The sequence below is a fragment of the Sander vitreus genome, chromosome 9, assembly GCF_031162955.1.
Source record: "Sander vitreus isolate 19-12246 chromosome 9, sanVit1, whole genome shotgun sequence".
In the NCBI taxonomy this organism is placed as follows: domain Eukaryota; kingdom Metazoa; phylum Chordata; class Actinopteri; order Perciformes; family Percidae; genus Sander; species Sander vitreus.
This window is the reverse complement of record NC_135863.1, coordinates 826,274-844,731: the sequence shown is the minus strand read 5'-3', so window position 1 is coordinate 844,731 and position 18,458 is coordinate 826,274. Positions and strand designations below refer to the sequence as shown.

The following is an 18,458-nucleotide window of genomic DNA, read 5'->3' as shown; positions in this document are numbered from 1 at the left end:
AAAACTAGAGGAGAGTGACTAGGTAAGGTTTGAGTTCTGTTTGTTTATTGGTTGTTGTTTTTTTTTGTTGTTTGCTTTTTTCTTGAGACGAGGGGGGGGTGGACGAGGGTTTTTGTTCTTGTTCAGTTTGTATTTCTCTGTTTCAAAAAGTTTCAAAAAGTTGATCTAAAAATATATAATTATCAGTCCTTCCAGGGTCCTTTTGTGATTGAAAAAATCCTCGATTATGCGTCACGTTTTCTTAAAGAACGTGATGGAATATGCGGGATATTTATGCAATTTTATGCGATGAAATTGCGGGAACTTGCAAAAACTGCGGCGTCATCGTGGCTTCATCGCGGGGTTCGCAGCTTTTCGCTGACGTTCACGTCGCGTAATTACGTCACTTCATAACGTTCCCATGGCAACAGGGGGAAATGGCTGCTCTTGTGTGAAGTAAACGCAACATTTTTCATCTTTCTGCTAAGATATACGGGACTTTTTTGCAACGAAAATGCGGGGATTATGAAATCACGCAAGCCCCGCATATTTTGCGCAGAAATCAGCAATTTATGTGGCGAAAGTGCGGCGTATTTGAAAAATACATATATATATATATATATATATATATATATATATATATATATCCTCCAGAAAAAACGTATATATATACGGCATAAAGTATTTAGTGATCAGACTATTGACTGACTGCTGACCTGGACACATTTAAAACACTAATCAAAACATACCTCTTCAGATTAGCTTTCCACATAAAATACTCTTACATTTCTCACCTGATAGTTACTGGTTTTATTGTTTTTAACCGTCCTGTTGTCCTCGGGTTAAATCTGACCCATTTTAAAAAAAGTTTCCATATCAGAAATTTGGGTTTCTTGCCACCAAATTGTCAAAGAAACTAACGTGGATGGTTCCATACAACCATTACTCTTGACAGGTAAAATAAATGATCAGTTCACTACTTTTTATTGAGTTTGGGTGTTTTATTTAATTTTATAGCATTTAAAAAAAAATGACAAAAGAACGTTGGAAAAAAAAGTGACAAAAATGTCGGAAAAAGATTCAGAAACGCGGGGAAAAACCTGGCAAAAACATCAACAAAAAATTGCTGAAAAAAATCTACAAAAATGTCCAAAAAACCTGGAAAAAATCAACAAAAACATCGGGAGAAGTGACAAGTGTGAAAAGAACAACAAAAGGTTGATTGCTTGTAAAATGCTTGTTTTATTGCTTACCTGTTTTTAATGTGCTATATGTGCTGGTTTTACTGTAAAGTGTCTTTGAGTACCATGAAAAGCGCTATATAAATAAAATGTATTATTATTATTATTATTATTATTATTATTATTTCCATGTCTTTTACAGTTAAATGTCACTGTTTGGACCTACATATTATACTACGTAGCTGTATACAACATTATAGCCTACTTTAATCATTTCTTCGCTGTGACATTTTATTTTTTCTCAGTAAAATGTGTTTTTTATTCCTTTGAAACCACCTCCATAAATGAATTGTGCTATAATTATTATAATTTGTGTAGTCTTGCCTTGTCCCCCCCCACCCCCATAACAACATTGTACATTTGTTATAATCACACCATTATATAAAATAATTCAGCACACTGTGAAAAGTGCTTAGTTGTATCAATTGCATGAATTATTTTGAGTTTTAACAACTCTTTATGTATTCTGCTGCCAACGTAACGATAATAGTTGAGGGTACAAAAACATTATTTGTCCCTTCAACTAATTCCCAAGTTTTCCTAACAACTATGCTTGCAACTAATTATTTACAACTCATTACCAAGTTTTTATAACAACTAATATCAACTGGCAACTTGCAATTATAATAGTCAGAACAACGCAATGTTTCAAGTCCCTTGGACAAAAATATATTTTGTGTTGACACAACATGAAATAACATGTATTGCTGACAGAAAATGAAAGATCTTTTTTTACAGTGCATTCTTTGCAATTTATACCCTAAAGCAGCGCGTCAAACTCAGAGCCACACTGGAAAATAAGAATCACACCAAGGGCCAGACATGTTTAGTTTATTCACATGCTTTAATTACATTGAAAAAGTCAAACATCTTTGACTGTATTATCAACCCGTTCTCACTGCGAACGTTTGGACGGTGGCTGTCAGCGTCTGAAGCGATGAAAAAAGCGCCCTTCAGCGTGTTTGTAGAACGTACCGTTCTATTAATACATCCATGGAGTACCGGGGAGAGCAGCAGCTACACAGGGTTTGAAGATGACATAACACTAAGAGCGACTACCATAGCGAGTAGTATGAAAACCTGAAATTCCACGTTGGGAGGTTGGTTGTGGTGGTGGGTGGGTCAAACAACACAGGACTTTAACCCAGGAGACCGGGGTTCATGTCCCACGTGTCACGTTTCCTAAACCCAACCGTCCCTTTCTTCTTTACCTAAACCCAACTGTCCCGTTCTTCTTTACCTAAACCCAACTGTCCCGTTCTTCTTTACCTAAACCCAACTGTCCCGTTCTTCTTTACCTAAACCCAACCGTCCCGTTCTTCTTTACCTAAACCCAACTGTCCCGTTCTTCTTTACCTAAACCCAACTGTCCTGTTCTTCTTTACCTAAACCCAACTGTCCTGTTCTTCTTTTCCTAAACCCAACCGTCCCGTTCTTCTTTTCCTAAACCCAACTGTCCCGTTCTTCTTTACCTAAACCCAACTGTCCCATTCTTCTTTTCCTAAACCCAACCGTCCCGTTCTTCCCGCGTCACAGAAACGTAAGCCCACCCACGACCTTTCCCTTAACATAACTACGTCAAAAGGGACGCCAAAAGTCCCGACCAGTCGCGTTTAGATAAAGCGCGTTATATGACGCTAAAGGAGACTTTTAGCGTCAATAACGACGACAAAGGCACCTGACCAAGGTTCCGTATTTTACGAGATGGGAGTGAGAATATGTTGGTATTATTGCATGTCTCATATAGCCTTCTCACTTAGTTTGGCCAACATAAAGCCCCAACAAAGTAACTTAGCCATCAAAGAAAAAAGCAAAAAAAAAAAACGTTGGAAAAAGGCGCCAAAAAAGTCGAAGTGGCAAAAACGTTGAAAAAATATAAGCACCGAAAGCGTCGGCAAAAGTGACAAAAACTTCAGAAAAAGTGACAAAAAAAAAATCGAAAAAGCTACAAACAAGAAATATATTATTAACCTAAATCTGCGAGGGGCCGGATTTGGCCCGCGGGCCGCGAGTTTGGTATGGTACCTATGGTTCTGCTTTTTGCTTGTGGGCTTTATTTTACTTCCAGAGGAACCAAAAGTGTATAGTATCCAAGAAAGACACCAAACAAGATAGACAATATGTTGTCCCCTTTTTGTTTTAATTAAAAAGGTTCTTTTCTTTTACCCCAAAACATTTTTAATAAAGAAAACATGCATAAAAATACAGCTGGTTTCTGTCAAACAGCAACAAAACATCTTGCATGGATGTTACACACTCGTTTTAATATGTACATACATGAGATGTGGTTCCCAACACCACACACACACACACACACACACACACACTAAGAAAGACACTATAAGTTTGACCTTTGACCTGTGGGGAATTACACACACACAAAAATCTCTAAACTTGATTAGTTTACTCCTGATTTGACAACATACAAGTTGTTCACTTTGGTTGATCATATTGCTTTTATAAATACATCATTACAGTGCTCTTTTAAGCTCTTACTTTGCCTTTTTTTCACACATTGTATATAAAACTGAGTGGGGCCGTTAAAACTGCTTCAAGTTGATTGTCACATAACAAAAAAGTACGTTTGTTTGAATAAATTCAGCTTCGGAGCTAAAACAGATGACATGGCACTTTAATAACCAAACCTAAAACATCAACAGAAAAAGCAATCACGGTAGGCTATTATTGCACGGTAACCCAAAGAATTGCATATTTCAGTAAAAGTATCAGAGGGCAGTGAAGCCACAGTTCATGCACAGAAAGAAACAGCTATCATACTATACAGAGAAATCAAGAAAAAGAAAAATAAGAAATATAATTCGAAGAAGCCATCGTAAAAACACCCAATCTCAGAAAAGTTCATTTGCACAGTGAGCGTCATAAACCCTGCAAACGTTTTAAAGGAATTTATCTTTACATACAGACGGCTCTCCCTTGTCAATTGGTTTTTTAAAAAACTGATTGTCATCGTGAGGGAAATTCAAATATACTGAAATTCACAAATTTAGCAAAGAAAAGAAAAGAAAAAAACACCAAAGGGATATAAAAAAAAACAAACAGAGAAAAGTATTTTTTCCGGTTACAAAAATGAAATGTCATCTTTCTTGGACCTTGGACTATAAAATGTATTTTCTTTTATGAGACAGGTTACTGAAGGCATCCCATAATAAACGGCGGAGCAGCTCGATGAGTGCAGTCTGTCACACGTTAACACTGGTTTAATAAGATGCTGCAAAATACAGCAGCTTCATCACAAGGCCTTTCAACACTGCAGGTTAGTGTCTCAGCAGGAAAACAAACTGGGTTGGACCCATAATTATTTATTAAATATCGACTTAGATATCGAGAACCGACTCCATATTTAACCCTTGTGTTGTCCTCGGGTCTAATGCTGCGTTCCAGACACAATTTTTAGCCCGTAAGTTACAACTTCAAGTCACGACTCACGACTTGGTAGCGTTCCAGGCAAATTCAGGACAAGCTAACGTTAACATCAGCTAGCGGCTACCTAACGTTAACGTTAGCTAGTGGCTACCTAACGTTGACGTTAGCTAGCAGCTACCTAACGCTGACGTTAGCTAGCGCTAGCTGATACTAGCGATTTCTAGTCTGCGACATATTTTGGGCTTCATTTAATAAACATAACCTGTAGTAGTACACAATCGTATGTGTATTGTTTACAATACAATTACAATGTGCGGAATTACTTTACGTTGCCTATTTATGTCTGTTTATTTCTATTTCTCACCGGCGTCTGTACAGCATCAACAGCGGTCGCCATTGTTGTTTATGTGTGTGTGACGTCAAAAACTGTAACTGGGAGTACAGCGATCTGGTACGAGTTCACTGGGAGTAAGTTACGGGTTTGACTGTGTAGAATGTTGTGAAAACATGAGTTACGGGTTGCCTGGAACGTGCCAAAATTTGACCCCTTTTCATATTTTTTTATATCAGAAATATGGGTTTCTTTCAACCAAATTGCCTCAAAAAAACTTGGATGCATGCATGTACGTTGTACTGTATGGGTTCCATACAACGTTCTTCCACGGTGAAATTAATTAATGATTACTTCCACTGAATTTTGGGTGTTTTATTCAATTTCCAATTTTTTTAAATGGTTTTAATACAGTATCCTGAGCAAACTTTAAGATAAACCAGTCTGTGATTCATTCAACATCCTCTAATCTTAACTATTAGTCAAAATAATTCATAATTTCTGCGTTTTTTCAAACTCAAAAATGAGGTATAATGTAATTTAAGTTAGGTTTATTGACCATGAATTTAAAAAAGTGTTGAAAAGAGGGACATAAACGTTTTAAGCGTCAAAAGCATAAAAAAGTGCCACAAAAAGTTTTTCAATTTTGACCCGAAAGTACAACAAGTTGGCTGTCGACGGGCAGACAACACGAGGGTTAACAGTCTTACTCCGGAGTTTGAGCGCGATGAGCAAAAAAAAAATCCTATTTTATTTGTGAGTAAATGCAAAAGAACATCATCTACCAGCTATTTGACCAAACTTTCCCATAATGTTATCAGTAGTTGGCCATTTTAATGACCATTTTTGTACAATTAGGACAAAACAGAAACACATCTACTGTACTGCACCGAGTATGGCTTTGTTTCCCCGAGCTGCTCAAACCACATGCAACTATTCTACACGAGAAAACTACAAACATGAGGCTGAGAGGAAGCACTTTGCTGTTTGGTTTTTGGCTTTTTTTTTTTTATTTAAAAGCCCCTTTCCTGCTGGCATGGCGTGGAGTTTTGTTTCTTGAATCCCTGCTGAAGTGCGGAGCTGAAGTTGGCTTCTGATTTACGAGTTAAGGGTTGATATTTGCTCTTATATGGCTGTTATGATTGTCAGAGACTAGATATCACATTAAAGGAGCTCTAAGCGATGGAACGCGTTTTTTTAGGCTACAACATTTTTTGTCACATACAGCAAACATCTCACCATCCGCGAGCTGCCTGTCCCCTGAACACACTGTAAAAAAAACACGGTCTCTGTAGACAGCCCAGGCTCCACAAACGCCAACAAAAACAAACTGGCCAACCTGCACCACCAAACATAACAAACAGTCTTCCAGCGTTCCAGTTAATAACCGCAGTGAGTAGAAGCACGGAAGGGAGGGGGAGGAGACGGGATGGGGAGGAGGGAGGAGCGAGCTAGCCTCAGTTTTGTTTGGCAATACTTTGAACGTCAACAAGAAGTGACGTCACCCAACATCACTTAGAGCACCTTTAAGGGTTAGGAAAAAAACAAGGAAATGTCACTGCAAGGGCGGAGCCAGACCTTGTAAACATTTGGGGCTCAGCTCAGACCTGCGGGGGGGAGATCCGGGAGCATAGCCACTTTACGGCGGCCAATAAAATGCCTAAAATCCGTACATCATTTAGGAAAAAACATGACAGTTGTCAAAAGAATCATCCTGTTTTGTATCTAATTGTTCTAACCCTAACTGTCTTTATCATTCTGAAACCAAAACACTACAAATGTTGAGGATGAATCATATTACACTGGTGTTTCTTTTTCTAAGTTAAATAGTGTCGGTAGGCTAGGAATTTGGCATTACTAATCTTGAATCATATTTTTTAGTAGTTTAGTTAGTTAGTACTCTAGTTTTAGAGTTCACAGAATCAAGAGCCGATATTTCCCCAGTAACAGAACCTTTGCTCCATTGACTTTCTGGTCCAGTCCGGTCAGAGAGAATGAGGGAAAATGACATAAAGTTGAAGTTACTTTAAAACCCCAAAAGATTCGGGGCTTTTGAGAAAACCCTTCGGGGCTGGAGACCTAGAAGCCACCCCCCTCACTCCGCCCATGTGTCACTGTTGTCATGTGCCAAGAAGACCACATAAGAGCAGCTCCACATTAAAAACAGTACATGTAGAATCATCAGACCTGGACTCAACGGTTGCTAAGAGCCCCAAAACTGTTTCAAATCTGTTTTCCTATTTGTAGAATTTAGATTTTATCTGTGAAAATGACAAAAAGGCTTAAAGCCAAAGTTGTGAGTCATAAACCGACTCCAGCCAAACTAGGGATGCACCGAATCCAGATTATTGGGCTTCTGCCAAATACCGAATCCACTGGTTAAGATTCTGCCGAATCCGAAAGCGAATACTGAATCCTTCACCCATCCTCAGTCCATGAACACAGTAAACACATTCATGAAGTAAACAGAGACTGTCCTTCCTTTGCCGTACCTGAAGTTGCTGCATTCTGGCTGCTGTCTGTAGATTCCTTCATGCTCAGCTCGTATTCTTCCAGATGTTTCATACCAGATGTTGTAACAGCGGTGATGTTGTGTATTGTTTAGGGTCCTCGCCACCACCAGACTAATCAGCATTGCAGATTGAACATGTAGCTGGACTTGAATGGCCTTCTTTTGACTGAAAGTACTGCCAAACAACACTTTTTCTGCTCACCAGTTCCATTTCCACTTCCTCTCAGCCTGCTGCATTGAAGCTCCACCTACGTAAACACCTTCCTGTAATCAACGGCGGCGTCATCACGTCGACCAGCGTAGCGCGCCGAGTGCAGGCGTAGGATTCGGTTCGTCAAAAAGCCCAATATTCATCCTGGATTCAGTGCATCCCTAAGCCAAACTCAGTCTGGTCTCATATAAATGAGAGGTGGCCTCAACCAATCATAAAACAATCACAATCATTCATCATTCATAAAGTATTATGAACCTGCAGGACTCTAACAACACACCCCGACAGACAGTCAGACAATAAGAGAGACAGAATCTCCATCATTTTCCATCAGTTTGAACAATTAAATGGTGCACTACAGAAAGGCTGACTGCAGGGGGCGCTGGAGCTGAGCCCGTCCCGGGACAGCAGAGGAAGAGGAGAAGGAGAAGGAGGAGGAGGAGGAGGAGGAGGAGGAAGTCCGAGGCTTCATGACACTCCAACCAGGAGAGAAGGCGAGCTCACAGAAACCTCCTGTGTTTTCACCTTCAAACACAAAAGGAGGAGAGTTTTACATTACGGTATTTCTGCACAACTTGCTTTCATAAAACATTCTCTCAAATTAGTAATAACAAAGAAACTTTATAACAATAGATAGCGCATTTCAAGCAGCGCTAAGGCCTCCTGCACACTGCCTGCGTGGCGTGAGCGTTGTGTTTCTGTTGCGTGTCAGTCGCGTGGCGGCTGCGTGGCGTTTTCTGTCTTTGCACACCAGAAACGCGTCTGATGCGCCGCTGCTGCTGCTGCTAGCCTCGTCTGTACACATGGATGTTTCCCATTTATTTACTGCACTCAAGCAGTAGTATACTTCATGTTAAAACATAAATATATACTGATCTGATTACAGCAAAGACAATGTCGGCAGTATTGACGGCAAAATAGGCTCCAGAATATTTCATTGTGTATTGACAGGTGCTATATTTGAAAATCTATAATTAGTTATGATAATTTTTATAATTACATTTATATCTACATTTATGTCAAAACTTAGAGACTTTCAAACATCATAATGTCATTTATTAAATGTATTCGTGTCATAATGACTCAAAATGAATGCTTGCGTGTCGCGTGAAAAATAGGCGGCGGTCCTATTTCTAGCATGAGCGCGTTTTCGGCGCGGCTCGAGCCGCGCCTGAGGCGTGCGTGTCACGCAGGCAGCGTGCAAGCTCTAACGTGTTAACATGGGAGCCGAAATAAAAACGGACACACCACGCAGCCAGTGTGCAGGAGCCCTTATGGTATGAAACAGTACACACTTCCTGTCTTCTAAATGGGCGTGTCTGTTGTCATAATGTGTGTACCATCATCTGTTTGCTCGTACATGTACATCCCTGTGTGTGAGGGTTAGTAGAGCAAGACACACAAAACAGGGACAGGAAAATAAAAAAAATAAAAAAACATCTCTCCATAGCAACACTAGTGGTCACACACACGTCGAAGAGTCATCTCTGAAACAGCTACATGCAAAACTGTTTTTAATACAAGGGTTTTCATTCAATCGTTTCATCAAAAAGCAAGCAGCTTCATGTTAAAAAGGACGGTAAACGGAGCACAGCAAAGCCAGGGGAGCGTACCTTTACCAGGCCAGGGGTGTGAGGAAGAAGAGGAGGGTGAGAAAGAGGAAGAGGAGGGGGAGGGAAAAGAGGAGGATGAGGGGGGAGGGGGAGGAAGAGGCATGGCGGAGGGAGGAAATCCTGAGCTGGTTCTCCTGAGGAGTCTCAGCAGGAGTCAGAGGAAAGAGAAACAGCAGGAGAGAGGTGAGAGGCTGGTACACTTCCACTGATCCATTTCTGATCATCTGAGTCAGTGGTTCCCAAAGTGGGGTCAGGGGAACCCCCATAGACAATAAAAATAATGGACAAAGCGACACGGTGAGCGCTGAGCGTTACTGCGCAGCTGCAAACTGAGCTTGATGACGTAGATGTGACGTGAGCAACCTGTCTGAAAGTTGGAAGTCTTCTGGTAGCTGTGCCAAGAGAAATCTCAATCATTCCCAATCTAGCAAAGACGGAGAGCGTAGGTATATGTAAGGAGATAACATAGACACAGGCTCATTATTGATCACTAAAATGATAGTTAACATTAGTAATTAAACTTAAACAGCTAATGGAAGTCCAAACTGCCTGTGAGCTTCTCCTGTACTATACGGTAACTCCTCTACTATGAGACAGTAAGTCTCGTGGTTATGACCCAATCGTTAGCCTACTTTTATAAAAACGTCTGCTACGGAGCCATAACGTGAGGTACAAGGTAATGGAGCCTTTTATACATTGTCGTGTTTCTTTAGAAATAAACAATGACCAAATAGAGACTTTAAACGCTTCAGATGTAAAGGTATTCGCTGTCAAAGTGGTGCTAAAATGAATGGCAGTCAATGGGATGCTAATGGGAGGTGATGGCTTGTTAGCAACAAAATGGCTCCATAGGAGCTACGCTTTGCGGAGACTGGCTTACCCCCTTGGGAACCCCAGGGGTCCTTTATGGCAGTATTTCTCAACTGGGGGTACGTGTCCCCCTATGGGTACTTTGGAGGACTGCAGGGGGTACGTGACATTTTTTGCGAAATGTTTTTCAGTTACAAGGCTGTGGTTACTTCTGCCGTCTTTTTGAGATCGCCACTTTTGAGCTAAATTGAAAGTTGAAAACACATTCTGGTGAATTTCTTTCGCAACAACTTGTGCCTTTTCTGCATCAAGTTAAGGTGCAAATGTCTTTATTTATGTAAAGGAAATTATAATAGGTTTTGGTGGGGGTTGCAAAAATCCTATCGGACTGGGGTGAAATCTTATCAAATGGGGACCCCGGGGTCTACGTTGAGTTTAATGGTCCTTCACGTGAAGATGTTTGGGAACCACTGATCTAAGTTATTCTCTCCTGTTAGGAATAAAAGCTTATTAGGCTGAAAACCGCAATGAAAGATGTAGGAACTCACCTCTAAGTTTGTCTTTGCTTTACTCAACACGTCCCGTGTTCTCGACACTGTAAACACACACACACACACGCACGCACACACACAGACACGACACACACACAAATCCAGAAAATAATCAACAGATTAATTAACAATGAAATCAATCAGTAGTTGCAGCCCTAATCTGTTGAGGTTACATAAGGACAGTCAGCTTTTTTATTACCGAATACATTACTGAAAGAATTCCAGGGTTTCTTTTATGTTTTGATATGATGATGAAAAACAATATGATAAAAGATGGTTTTATATGATCTTGAAGAAAGAGTGGGAAGATGAGTGACTCACGTTGGTTGACTATAAAGTGCTCCATGCTATCTTTGGTGCGGTTGGAGCTCTTGACTCTCTCCATGGCGTCCTTGAGAGCCTGCTCTTGCTCTGAGAGCCTCAGACGGAGAGAGACGACCTCCTCCCTCAGAGACGGATCCTGTAGAGAGACAGACACACACACACACACACACACAATGTTTAGTGTCCGTCTCCACTAGGGCTGTTGGAACAAATTCCGAAAGTCAAATATAATTCGAATAGTAAAAAAATACTATTTGAATGCTGAAATCACTATTCAAATGTGATTTTTTTTCGAAATATGTTGGCTAACGTTAGCTAATCTCCCTCTTCTCACCTTGGCCTACCCGCATGTGAAAACGAAATGCTATCGTCATGTCACGTCTGATGAACAATACATTTTCGGCGTTGTGATGTCTTAACATCACGGAGCACGTAACGTTCGTACAGGGTGAGTGAAATCGGAAGAAGGATGGGAAACACTTTTAACATGACATTAAAATCGACATCCACCGAGCCAAAATGGTTATGTTATCGTCAGTTAGCTCGTTCTTGTTTCCTAACTACGTCGCGAGTTATAGGAGCTTAGGGGCTTCATGTGGAGACAGCTAAAGTTAGTGTGAGATGTCTCGTTTACAACCGTACGTACGGACAGACGGATTGATGGCAGGACATATGGATGGACGGAGGGACGGGCGGACAACCCAAAAACATGCTCCCGGCTATGGATATCACTGGCACGGAAGCATAAAAATAAAAAAGGCAGCTCTGATTTCACTGGCAGGAGGAAAGGAGGATCAAAGAAGGCTTTAAAAACTCCTCGGCTCCTTCTTATGCTGTGTGTCCGTTGTCAGCGTCATTTCCCTGCTTCCCATTCATTTCTATGGGAGCAGCCGTGCAATGCATTCTAGTAGGGTCTAGTAGTTTGGAGAAGCGGGGCGTCGAGTCGCCCTCTCCTCATTTGCGTAAAGTTGAATCCAGACAACTTTATGCCAATGAGGAGCGGCCGGCTCGGCTCGCTGCCTCACAAAAGCTGACGAAAATCTTTTAAACTGACCTTTGCTGATCAGAAATGAATGAATGAATGAATTCAGCAACTGCACGGCCTATTTCTCGCTTAAAATGTTTTCAGAAACACGTTTCGGTGAAGTACGTTAGTAAAATGCGAGATCATATTCCGAACGAGCCGCCATTATGGTCGATTTTGAAATTCGGGAGCAGCCAGACCCACGTGACGCGTTCCTCCAATCAGCTGCAGCCATCGCGGTTGTAGGAGGGTGTCGACTGTTTTCTTTGCTTGTCAGTGGTCATTGAAGAGCAGCTGACGGCAAGCCCACTAGCGTGCAATGCTGGGAAGCGGGGCGATCCCTTTCTGTGAAAACAACGCGTATATGGACGTGTACCGTCACATCCAGTCAGACTCTGTAACACCGCGAGGCGCCGGTCCTGACCTGTTTGGTTTCCTCGTAGTTTGGCAGAGCTGCTCTCCAGAACATCCGGAGCAGAGAGTCGGCCTCCTCCAGGATCTGTCGCAGGCTTTTGGTGTCAGACAGCAGCTTCCTGACGGATCCCGAGTCTGAAGGCTGAAACACAAAACGTTTCAGTAATAATTCACCTATCAAGTACTGTGGCTGTCCCCGACTAAAGAAACTCTTAGTAGACTTGTTTATTCAATCAACACATCTGTAAAATTGAGTTTCTCCACAAAGAATCATGCCAAAGCTCCAATATAAATCCTGTTTTTACCAGAGATGCTCTTATAAGTTCTTGAAAACTCTTTGCTCTGAAGTATTGACGGCAGTGTGGGCAGCGATCCAATACATTATGTAGGGATGCAGTTCATTAAAATTTCAGTAGAGATTTTATTTTTAAGGTCTATTTTGTAATTCAATCATGTCATATTCCACACTGTTGTTTCTTGTAAAAGGGTTGTCAGACAATCAACATCTCCAGCCTCTCAGAAGTCTCAATACGAAATATATTCCAATGAAAAATGTATTTCAAAATGTCTTTTTGTTGAGGGTGCTATAGTGGTAATATACAGATTTGCACATGGACTAATTTTTACCCATACAAAACTCATGTCTATAATGATAATTTAAAGCTGGGCTTTAAAGCTCACCTGATGAAGGCTGAACTCCTGTGGGCCACTCAGGGTATATAGGGCGGTCTCCATCTTGCGGAGGAGAGCGCCGCCCTGCAGGATCTGCTGCTGAAGAGCCTTGAAGTCATCAATGTGGCCCACTGCATGGCCGCCATGACGGTTGGCGAATGAGCCGTCTGGGGCTTGAGCCTGCAGGATGGAGGCTGCTGGGAAGGAAAACAAGAGAAATAGGAACATGGGGCGACATAGAGACACATGGGGCCCTAATTTAACCATCCAAGCGCTTGGCGTGAAGCGCCTGGCGCAAGTGCGTTTAGGGCATGTCCAAATACTTTTTTTCCTGGGGTCGGTGCGCCGGGCGCATAGTTCTAAAGGGTTGTACTTAGTGTCTTCATTAATCAGAGGTGTGTTTTGGGCGTAACATGCAATAAACCAATCAGAGATCATCTCCCATTCCCTTTAAAAGCCAGGCGCGTTTGGACCTTGGAGCATTGCTGTTATGATGGAGGATTTGCACCGTAATATTTGTATTTGTAATCTTCTGCATGTGTGTGTGCTGCTGTGCGTCCCTGTGTGTGTAACAAGCACAGTGTGTGCGCGCTGTGCACGAGCCTAGGAGCATTTTACTAATGCTCTGTTAAAATAACAAGGAAATGCTGCGTTATTGACTTCAGACCAGGTTTTTGTTGGTCAATGGTGCCATTACTTCCCGCTGCCTCAAGATAGCAATATGCCCAGAATGCACCTGAACACACCTCCCTATAAGACCAGCATGCCCAGAATGCACCTGAACACACCTCCCTATAAGACCAGCATGCCCAGAATGCACCTGAACACACCTCCCTATAAGACCAGCATGCCCATGGGCGCACAGATGGGCGCAGGTGCATTTTCTATTTAAACAACGCAGGCGCTGGATCGGTCTTAAACTAGCACAGACACTTGCGTCGGGCTTTGGGCCGCGCCGGGTTCAAGATAGGACCCATGCGCTCTACTGTATGTGCTGCCATGTGATATATGGAGGTAAGAACATGCAATAATGGAATATAAGTGTGCTACGTTTACATGCACACTAATATTTCACTATTATTCGTGATTTAAACGGCATATTTTGTTTAGATATTTCAAAGGCCTTTATCCCGAATTTAGCATTTTCCGATTAGGACATATATGACGGTATTATTCTGGTTTTAGGAGCATTCTTTGTACACGTATGCAGCACATTCTGCGTCTCAATCAGGGTTTTTACTGCGGTTTGTGACAGACGGCCTCTTGCCTGTTTATGGCTTACGATCAGCTCTGTGCGTTGCTATGGTTGCTGTACACAAACCAACCAGCCGACAGTTTGCAAGGCTGTGGTAGAGATGCACGGCCCAGAAGAGAAGAAGGAGAAACACAGCTACTTTTAAACATTATAAAAGACTTGGATATTAACAGGTTTTTGGATATGCACACACATCTAAACGCCAACCTTTTCAAGAAGCTGCCGGTTAAAGGAATGAAAGAGGAAGGCTGTGTTCGCACAGTCCAATAAGTCGTCAAACGGTGGAAAACTTTGAAAAAGTCCTATTTTGCACGCCTGCATGTAACCAGGAATATAAGTGGAATATTCATTTTCATTACTCATGTAAACGGCTTATTCAGGTTATTGTCTTTTTTTGAATAATGGCAAAATCCGGAAAAATATGTGCATGTAAACATAGTCATTGGAATAAAAAGAGTTACTGATACGTTAATGAACACCAAAAAGGGAGTCAGATATCAGGAGGTAAAGGAGATGGACTGGGATGCTGTTCATAAGTAAAGATGAACTGTGTACTCCGTCTATCTGAGTGTTGAATGTGAGCTTCTCACCTCCGGTTTCTGCTGCATGTTTCTGCGCAGCATGAAGAGGAGAGGAAGGACTGACGAGTCCAGTGTCTCTCACAGGCGGGGACGGGACGCTTCCTGTGGAGGAAGATTTCCATCAGAGCTGAACTCGGCTTCTTAAAGCTTAACTTTTGCCAAAATGCAACCTAGGGGCTTTTTGTGAATGTACCCGAGTCAAACTTTCGTTTAAAAGCATAATTAGGACGGAAGCGCCACCTTTAAGCCAGGGTCTCTACACATGAACTCCAGCATTGAGAACATTGGTTTTTCCGCTCGCCGTCCATCTTGCCAGTCAAAAAGTGTCGACCTCCGAATGCGAATGAACGGACTCCAGAGGAGGAAATATCATTCTTACATGAGGCTCCTTTTTCAACTACAAGGTCAATATTGTTTTTCACTAACGACAAAACAACGAATTATCCGTGCATTTACATGGAACTAAGCTTTTGGAGCTTTCCGTCTTTACTCTCCTCCCTGTTACGTTGCATTCAGAGATCGACTCTTTTTGACTGGCAAGATGGCTGCGAGCAGAAAAACCAACAGCTACAGTGAGTTATTCAAATCCTTTCTTTTTAGTAAACTCTCTGTACACAAACTCAATGCTTTCATTAAGGTGTAGAGCCCCTGGTGATACTTGGAGAAAAGTTTCATGTTGTGTCGAGCCTTCTTAGTGTTTTAAAAATAGCTATTTTGATGCTATCATAGTAGCTCCCCTAGCACTCCCATTCAAAAGGCCATTTGACCGAAAAACCAGAATACGGTCCATCTTAAAAGTGGTGCTTCCGTCCTAATTATGCTTTTAAATGAAAGTTTGACTCGGGTGCATTCACAAAAAGACCCTAGGTTGCATTTTGGCGAGAGTTAGGCTTTAATATGACCTGGAATCTTTCTCTGTTACTGAGCTCCAAAAGAATCGAGAGTAATTTTCGCAAGAGGCTGTCAGATGGGCTGGGACGATTGTGCTTTTGTCCTGAATTGTATTATTTTACTATACATGGGTGCCCGATTCAATTTGTATTGTTGTTCATTTATTGCGATTCGCAAAATAAAAACTAGATACATACCCCATCCCCAACCCGACTGTCGGACATACTGACCGTTGAAGAGCTCTCTCCTGGATGGAGGCTGTGTGTCGGCGTGTCCGCTCAGCTGCTGCTCCAGCTGAACGTGCAGCTCTCTGGGGTCAAAGGGCGCAACGCTGTGTCCAAGTTTGGCTTCATTACTGGCCTGACCTGCTTGGAAACACACGGACACAAAGGAGTTATACAAAAGGATTTTTTGCAGATGCCGGGGCTCTGTACAAAAAAAAAAACCTAAACAAAGTTCGTATAGAAACTAAACAAATGTTCCGGATGTCTCTGGGAGTTTATGTAGAAACCTGTTTACCTGCGTGTGTGTTTGCGTTGACTCCACACGCTCGGCGCTGCACCTGCAGCTCACACTGAAGAGAGAGGACCAGACTGCGGCTCTCACAGAGCTGCTGCTGGACCACGCTCACCTCATGCTGCAGTCTATGAAAACACATACACAACATTATATATTAAGCAACTGTTAATTGTAATAAAAAAAAAATGTCCTTACCCACCAGGTCTTAAACTGGTCATCACAAAGTACATGAACACACACATATTAATCTGGCTGCATGTGAGCATTAAATATTCAAATATTATTTGAATATAAAAAAATGAAATTCAAATGGTATTATAGAGGAAAATTGACAGCTCTAGTGTCCACACACACACACAGAGGAAATGTTTAGTGTCTGTCTCCACACACACACACGCACACACCTGTTGATGGCTTCCTGGTTCTTCTGTCTGTCCTGTTTCAGTTGTGTAATCTCGAGCCTGCGAGCTTCAGTCTCTGTTTGCAGCTTCCTGCTTTGCTCCGCCCACCTCTCTGCCTCTAGCTCCGCCTTCTTCAGATGCTCCGCCTCCTTGGTGCCCTCTGCAGGGAACACAGGACATCACACTTTTTACACTGTTACATTACATGACAGTACAGAAGTTATCTGACCCTGACATCGAACCAAAACTGTCGATGGCTTCCGTCTGGTTGCAGGCAGAAAAAGCTCTGAATCTGCTGAACACAACTGGATATTTTCTCAGGCCCCTGTGTTGAGCATCCGACTGTACCTCTGGCTGCCTGCTTCAGCTGGCTCTGCAGACTGACGTTCTCCTCCTTCAGAAGTCTGATCTCACTGGAGAGCTGGCCGGCCGAGTCCAGACCCTGGATGTAGATGTTAGTAGGAGCACCTGGAGAGGACAGGGAGACATCAACCAGCTCATGTTTAGCATGTGTGTGCGTTAATGAAATCTCTATAGTCAAAGTATTTACCGACTGGATATTTTCCTACCAAACTACATATCCTTTTTTAGCTTTCTAACCCATTAACAGCTTCTTTCATGGAAATTATTAGAGAAATTCCACATGGAACTAAGAGACTGCCCGTGTTATTGTGTGTGTGCATGCGTGCGTGTGCGTGCATGTGTTTGAGTGTGTGTGTCTGTGTGCGTGTGTGTGTGCATGTGTGTGTGTGTGTTTGCATGTTCGTGCATGTGTGTGCATGTGCTTGCGTGTGCGTCCGTGCGTGTGTGTGTGTGTGCGTGCGTTGAGTGTATATGTGCGTGTGCGTGCATGCATGCATGCATGCATGCGTGTGTCACCTTTCTCAGTGGCGGTGCGGGCCAGTCTCTCCTCCAGCTGCTGTCGGAGGCGGTCGTTGGTCTGGATGGAGTCCTCCAGTCTCTGTCTCAGACTCCTGATCTCTCTCAGATGCTCCTTCATCAGGTCTGAACCTACAGAAACACAAGTCATCCTCTGCTGTTAGAGACCGCTGTTCTTTGCAACAATACCAAATACAAAAACCAACGCAAGTACTAAAGGACCAAATCAGTGTTGTTTCGCATTTGGTTTGCATTAAGGACTACTAGCCAGTCAGAAGCAGAGTATGAGGGCGTGCCCTGACAGTACCTAGGTAAGGACTACTAGCCAGTCAGAAGCAGAGTATGAGGGCGTGCCCTGACAGTACCTAGGTAAGGTCTACTAGCCAGTCAGAAGCAGAGTATGAGGGTGTGCCCTGACAGTACCTAGGTAAGGACTACTAGCCAGTCAGAAGCAGAGTATGAGGGCGTGCCCTGACAGTACCTAGGTAAGGACTACTAGCCAGTCAGAAGCAGAGTATGAGGGCGTGCCCTGACAGTACCTAGGTAAGGACTACTAGCCAGTCAGAAGCAGAGTATGAGGGCGTGCCCTGACAGTACCTAGGTAAGGACTACTAGCCAGTCAGAAGCAGAGTATGAGGGCGTGTCCTGACAGTACCTAGGTAAGGACTACTAGCCAGTAAGAAGCAGAGTATGAGGGCGTGTCCTGACAGTAGCTAGGTAAGGACTACTAGCCAGTCAGAAGCAGAGTATGAGGGCGTGCCACACTAGCAGCTAGGCGAGCATTATAACGTGTGTTCCAAAGTGACCACGTTTGTCTCTGAAGTAAAGGCTGGACTACAATAGAGCTGTTTGGAGCAGTTTGTGAA

The 18,458-nt window shown here is 42.6% G+C and overlaps 1 protein-coding gene across 10 annotated transcripts in view; it reads right to left on the bottom strand.

Annotated features, from left to right (window-relative positions):
- Positions 1-8,026: 8,026 nt before the first annotated feature.
- pde4dip (phosphodiesterase 4D interacting protein) overlaps positions 8,027-18,458 on the bottom strand; it is a 139,728-nt gene continuing 129,296 nt past the window's right edge. For 6 of the 10 annotated variants that reach the window (XM_078258284.1, XM_078258285.1, XM_078258286.1 and 3 more), the window contains 11 exons: positions 17,593-17,724; positions 17,062-17,181; positions 16,717-16,873; positions 16,313-16,437; positions 16,024-16,161; positions 14,912-15,004; positions 13,076-13,263; positions 12,405-12,536; positions 10,954-11,092; positions 10,630-10,676; positions 8,027-8,183 (listed from right to left, as the gene is read on the bottom strand). In XM_078258284.1, coding sequence (XP_078114410.1) covers positions 8,127-8,183; positions 10,630-10,676; positions 10,954-11,092; positions 12,405-12,536; positions 13,076-13,263; positions 14,912-15,004; positions 16,024-16,161; positions 16,313-16,437; positions 16,717-16,873; positions 17,062-17,181; positions 17,593-17,724 — 1,328 coding nt within the window. In that variant the 3' untranslated portion in view covers positions 8,027-8,126. The remainder of the gene's footprint in view (positions 8,184-10,629; positions 10,677-10,953; positions 11,093-12,404; positions 12,537-13,075; positions 13,264-14,911; positions 15,005-16,023; positions 16,162-16,312; positions 16,438-16,716; positions 16,874-17,061; positions 17,182-17,592; positions 17,725-18,458) is intronic. The other 4 variants (XM_078258279.1, XM_078258278.1, XM_078258282.1 and 1 more) reach the window with 4 other exon arrangements.